Consider the following 6,366-nt stretch of genomic DNA (forward strand, 5'->3'; position numbering starts at 1 on the left):
AACAACAGACTGTTTAAACTGATGACAGTTAGGCTAGGTGTGGTGGCTCATGTCTATAATCCCAGCATTTTGGGAGGCCAAGGTGGGTGGATCACTTGAGGTCAGGAGTTCAAGACCAGCCTGGCCAACATGCTGAAACCCAGTCCCTACTAAAAATACAAAAAAAAAAAAAGAAAAGAAAAAAAAAATTAGCCAGGCATGGTGGCGTGCTCCTGTAACCCCAGCTACTTGGGAGGCTGAGATAGGAGAATTGTTTGAACCCAGGAGGCAGAGGTTGCTGTGAGCCAAGATCATGCCACTGTACTCCAGCTTGGGCAACGCATTCTCAAATAAATAAATAAATAAATAAAGACATGAACAAACGGATGATAAATAAATAGAATATTGTGCAGCCATTAAACTTATGGTGAAAACAAAGACGTTTCCATATTAACTAAAGAAAAAGAGCTATAAAATATATGATCTGATTTTTGCAAAAAATATTTTATGTATAGTATATAACACACAAATGGAAAAACATATAGAAAAAGGCCTGGAAAGATCTATGCCCAAACCATAATGAGTAGCTATTTCTGAGGTATGGGATAATATGCGATGAGGTTTTTACTTTGCATATCATATCTATCTGTGCTGTTTAGATTTTCAGAACAAGCCTGTATTTTCTAATTTTTCATTTACAAAATAATGGGTCAAGAGTTCTCTGTATCTATGGAGCATCTCAGAGTTTCTAGACACATGTGTTCCCATCTAGGATCAGAACCAAAAAGTGAAAAGTAAAAGGCACTGATACCAACAGCGAATTTAGGATTTGGGGGCCAGAATTAGAGAATTAATGAGGATTGGGTTGGGAAGGTCAGGACCTTCCCATAAATCCTTTGCAAGGCACATTCTCCCATCCGCTTCCAACTCCTGCTCGCTCTACTCACCACACAGATGTCGATTTTTCTAGCCTGTACCTCCATTTCCTCAAAAAAATTAAGAGAAGTCTGCTATTAAATGGTCTCATAGAACCTTGTACTTTGCTATGTGTGTGTGCATACTTAGTCTCCCCTTCACTTGGTTATGAGCTTTATGAAGGCAAAGAGCATATCTGGTGTGCTCACTGTTACAGCTCTAGGATCTAGTATTGTACCTGAAAATGAAGCTCAATAGATATTTGATGTATTCATGCTTAAATAAGGCAGGTGGTTCATCCATTCAACAAACTAAGTCCCTCCTATGTGTACAGAACTAAACATTCGGGGTTTGGGGTTTTTGTTTTTGAGATACAGTCTTGTTCTGTGTCTCAGGCTCAAGTGGGGTGGCATGATCGTGGCTCACTGCAGCCTTGACCTCGCAGGCTCAAGCAATCCTCCCACCTCAGCATGCCACATATCTGGGACTACAGGCATGGGCCACTATGCCCCGCTATTTTCTTTCTTTCTTTCTTTTTAAATGTAGAGACAGGGGTCTCTTCCTGTTGCCCAGGTTGGTCTCAAACTCCTGGGCTCAGGTGATTCTCCCATCTTGGCTTCCCAAAGTGCTGGGATTACAGGCATGAGCCACCACACCTGGCCCTGTTTGGTTGTGTGGTTTTTTTTTTAATTAGAAGAGAATCTAGACTTTCAAAGAAGACAAATTTGGACACACTTCATAGATAGATGCTGAGTGGTGAGGGCATCTCAGGGGAAGATCTACCCTGCTCCTCCGAGCTCTCATGTGCAGCTATGGGCATGTCTTTTGCCAATCTTTCCTGTTCTTGAATGATCCTGGGTGTTATGTCTCCTTGATCTATTCAGCAACTATTAACTGATCCTTAACTGTATGCCAAGCCCAAGCATCTCCAGGTAGATTCTCTGACTTCCTATTTGAAAGAGTCTGCTCTACCCCCACTACTGAACAGCACAGTGAGATCTGTCTAGTTAGGGAGACCCAAGAAGAAAGTGGCCAATAGGATAAAGGCCCTAGAGTCTGGGGTGGGAGTTCTGGAGAAACAGACCAACCTCCACTTCCCTAATATGCTTTTGATGTTAGGGTTCAGCTCTCCCTTAGGTGCTTCTGGCGCTAAAAAAATGGCATTCTCTGCCTAGCACAGTGGCTCATGCCTTTAATCCCAGCACTTTGGGAGGCTGAGACAGGTGGATCACTTGAGGTCCAGAGTTCAAGATCAGCTTGGCCAACATGGGGAAACCCCATCTCTACTAAATATACAAAAATCAGCTGGGTGTGGTGGCCTGCGCCTGTAATCCCAGCTAGTTGGGAGGCTGAGGCAGGAGAATCGCTTGAACCCGGGACGTGGAGGTTGCAGTGAGACAAGATCGCGCCATTGCACTCCAGCCTGGGCGACAGAGCGAAACTCCTTAAAAAAAAAAAAAAAAGCATTCTCAGGGGAAACCGAAGGGGTGCAGGGTCACCTAGAGTCGCCCAGGGCAGGACCCGAGGCCTGGGGGCAGGGCTTATCCGGGAGCGCCCAGGAGTTGAAGAGGCCGGGCGGGGTTCCCCAGATTCTGAGGCGGTGGCGCCCGTTGAGTGTGGGGCTGGGACCGTCGGTGCGAGGTCGAGGGCTCGGGAGTCAGTGTTGTGGGCCGAGAAGTGGATTCTCACTCACTGGTTATGGCTTCCATCTTGCCGGCCCCACTCGAGCGGTGTCGCTGGGGGTCACCCCGTCGCCACCGGCCGGTCCCGGCCCCAGAGGGGCTGTGGCGGCCGGAACCGCCTTCGAACCGCGGCTGCCTCTGGGGCCGCGCGCGCCCCCTCCAGGCAGAAACGGGCGACTCGCGTGCGGGAGGGCAGCCTTGGTCTCTCCCGCAGGGACCGTGGGACAGCTCACCCTAGAAAAGTACCCTACTCAGAAAGGAGGCGCTCTAGAACCCCATTTTCCCGGGGAGTTTCTGCCTGCATCTCTGCTTCAATTCTGACTTTCCCCTCTTTGAATGGAGGAACGTCCCTTCTCCAGGCAAAGGCCTTTTTTTTTTTTTTTGTACTGGATCTTTTCTTTCATTATACACCATCTAGCATTTCCTATCTTTGAAAGAAAAGAAATAGCCTTTTGACCCTATATCCCTTACTTCTCGGCTTCTCTCCAAAATGACTACTGGAGTTATCGGTACTCACCTTTTCCATTTCACCTTCCATGTCCTCTCCAAACCCATGCACTGAAATGTCTCAGGATCATCCATCTTGCCAAATCCAAGAGCATCTTGCTTGACTTAGCAACCTGCCACAGTGGATCGTCGCCTCCTTGAAGCACTTTCTGCCCTGGCTTCCAGGGCATGACATGCTCCAGGAGTTCCTCCTACTTTACTCTTTTGTTCATTTCTCCTTCCATACTGGACCTCTAAATACTGGAGCGCCTCTGGGACTGGACTCTTTCAACTCTTCTGGTGTCTCTCCATGTGACTGCACCATGCTTCCCCTGGATTCTAATGCCAATTATATGCTAATGAGTCCAAATTTAAATCTCCGGCCCTGTTTTCTCCGTGGTTCTGGCTTAATATAGCTAACCGCCTCAATATATTCACTTGGATGTCCATAGTCACTTCAAACTCACCAGGGAGAAAACATGTCTTAAATGGCTCCCTTAGTCCCCAAATTTACCCCTTGCCAAGTCTTTCCCAATTCAATAAACATCACCACCTTCCAACAATTTGCTCAAGGCAAAGTCATCTTTCATGTCTCTGTCATCCCCTGATCCAATTCATTAGCAAATCCTGAGGCTTTCACTTTCAAAATATATTTGGAATCATCTCCATTTCTACATCCCTAACTCAAGCAACCATCATCTCTTGACTGGATTATTACAGCAACTTGCTAACACCACTCACTGTTCTGAGTCCCTTCCCTCCATCCTAAGTGTTTCCACTTAGTGGTCAAGTTCTCTTAAAAATGTAAAGCAGATCTTATTATCCCAGTCCTGGCTAAGACCCTCTCCTGGCTTTCCACTACACTTAAGATGAAAGCCAAACCTCTTGGCTGGCCTACAAGATCCATTGTTATCTGGCCTCTGCCTGCCTCAGAACGTTCTCTCACCAGGGTCCTCCACATGTACTTTGCTGCAACCACAGTGGCCTCTGTTCTGCCCCTCAAACAAATGAAGCTCATTCTCATCTCTGGACCTTCGCAGTTGCTGCTGCTTCTGCCTGGTGTGCTTCGCCCTCAGATCTTGGATGGCTGGATCTTTTTCATTATTCAGGTCTTAGCTCAAATGTCATCTTCTCAAAGATGACTTTCCTAACTGCCATACCTAAAATAAACTCCCTTCAAGATCAGCCTGGCCAACATGGTGCAACCCCATCTTTAGTAAAAATACAATAATTAGCCCGGTGTGGTAGCACATGCCTGTAATCTCAGCTACTCGGGAGGCTAAGGCATGAGAATCGCTTGAACCAAGAAGGCGGAGGTTGCAGTGAGCCAAGATTGTGCCATTGCACTCCAGCCGGGGCAACAGAGTGAGACTCTGTCTCGAAATAAAATAAAATTAACTCCCATCCCATCTCCTATCATATTACTATAATGTGTTCATAGTATTTATTGCCACCTGAACTTGTGTTGTTTATTTTCTGCCTCTCTCCATTAGAAGGTACTCTTCAGTAGAGCAAGGATGTGGTCTGTCTCATTCATAGCTGGTCCTCCAAGTATAAAGGCACCCCATAAATAGGTGATAAATAAATTAGTCCCATTTTACAGACAAGAAATGACATATCAGAAAGATAAGTGACTTGCCCAAGATCACACAATTTGTGAGTGGTAGAGCCAGGTCCAGGAAGCTAGGTGATCCCAGACCAATGCCCACAATCTTCCCTGTGTGACACTTTCCTCCTCTGCACGCTCCTTCACTGTCCGCCCTTCCTGGATCTACCTTTGCTCACATTTTCTGTCCCCTTCTCATCTCCTCCCGCTCTTACACCTCTGCTTGCTCCTGCCCAGGCCATTTCCAGGCCTTCCTTTTTTCTCCATTTATACTTTTCTTTTGGCTTGATCTCAGCTATCCCCAGAGTCCCTACAGTTTTCTAGGCCAGCTCCCCTAAACCTTCCGGAAGCTCACAGAAGTAACAAAGGCTGCCTCTTTATTTGGTGGTGCAATGGAATGTGGGACACTTGCCTTGCTGCTTCCCAGAGACAAAGGGATGTGGGTGTTGGAAAAAAGGGACTTGGGGGCCATAAGCTCAGGTCCCAGAGAGCAAGAGAAGTGCTCTCATCTGCCTCCCTTAACAGGTGCAGAGAGGCCCCACCAGCCACTTTTCACTAGCATCATGATCTTTCCCATGCTGTCCTTGGAGGGACCGGAAAAAGGAATCTGCCTTGGAATTCAACTTGGATCACCCACCCCTGGCACTGACCAGGAGAACAAAGGGACAAGGACACAGTGTGAAGGAGGAGGCTGAAGGAACAAGAGCAAAGAGCCCACCAGAAACAGAAGGTGATGGGGAGGCCAAGAAAGGGAAGGGGAGGACGGAGGAGCCAGGTGGAGGTACAAAGAAAGAAAACTGGGGACAGAGGAGGATGGAGAGACAAGGAGAGAAAAAGGGTGAGCCTAGTAGAGGAAAATGAGGTAAATTAGTACTTAATTTACGGGAAAAAAGTACTTAAGTGACCACTTGCATGGCCATCTCTCTCTGGTCCAAATCCTGGGAATTACCTTGGAGCTGCTGGATCTGCTTGGTGAACACCTCCGCCTGCTGGGCGCTGGCCAGCCGTTCATCCTCCAGGAGCCCTGTAGAGAGAGGGGCACCAGTGACAGGCTCGGATCCAGGGGAGCATAGAGCCTCTGGGCCTGGGCACTCACCCTGTAGCTCCAGGGAGTCATCCTCATGCTGCCCTGCCAGTTCCCGGGTCTCCTCCAGCTCTGCCACCAGCTGCAGCACCTGAGCCCGCAGCTCCTCCAGCTCTGTCTCTGTGAGGCTCAGGCCCCGGTGCTTGTTGACTGACAGGGAGCCAACACTGCCACCTTTCTGCACTTGTTCTTCTTCTTCTTCCACCTCTTCTTCCTCCTCTTCCTCTTCCTCCTCATAGAGAGCTGGGAGTAACACCTCCCCTAGAAGAAACAACCATCCCAGGAGGGAGTCGGCACCAACTTCCTTTCCACAGTCCCTCCAGAGCCCTCTAACTCACTATTCCAGGGCAGAGATGGTATATGGTGCCACCTTGTGTTCCCCAAGGAGCCCCTAGTCAAGACCTGTATTCAAGATGAGTCATCAGGTGTGAGGGTCAAGTTGAGAGGCAGCCCCTCCACCTCCCAGGCCTTTCCTGGACCAATGTTCACTTGATAGCCTCCTACCACTGCCTGTGGGCAGGCTGGTGCCTGCTCAGCCATGAGACACTTGCACAGGATTATCTGCTTCTAGGCTACCCTCTGAGCAGTGGAACAAGTAATCAAGAAAGGAGACA

The 6,366-nt window shown here is 48.2% G+C and overlaps 1 protein-coding gene across 22 annotated transcripts in view; it reads right to left on the reverse strand.

The window, feature by feature from the left end:
• The window catches only part of CCDC136 (coiled-coil domain containing 136), a 31,069-nt gene that overhangs the window by 22,156 nt on the left and 2,547 nt on the right, over positions 1–6,366 (reverse strand). For 14 of the 22 annotated variants that reach the window (XR_013524279.1, XR_004728223.3, XR_004728222.3 and 11 more), the window contains exons 3-4: positions 5,765–6,013; positions 5,618–5,692 (exon numbers count right to left, since the gene is read on the reverse strand). Coding sequence is in view for 12 of the 22 variants with exons in the window: in XM_035254792.3 (XP_035110683.1) it covers positions 5,618–5,692; positions 5,765–6,013 (324 nt within the window). In the remaining 10 variants the exon portion in view is untranslated. Of the gene's footprint in view, positions 1–2,587; positions 2,717–5,617; positions 5,693–5,764; positions 6,014–6,366 lie in introns of those variants that run through there. The other 8 variants (XR_004728228.3, XR_004728230.3, XR_004728227.3 and 5 more) reach the window with 1 other exon arrangement.

The sequence above is a fragment of the Callithrix jacchus genome, chromosome 11, assembly GCF_049354715.1.
Source record: "Callithrix jacchus isolate 240 chromosome 11, calJac240_pri, whole genome shotgun sequence".
Taxonomy (NCBI): domain Eukaryota; kingdom Metazoa; phylum Chordata; class Mammalia; order Primates; family Cebidae; genus Callithrix; species Callithrix jacchus.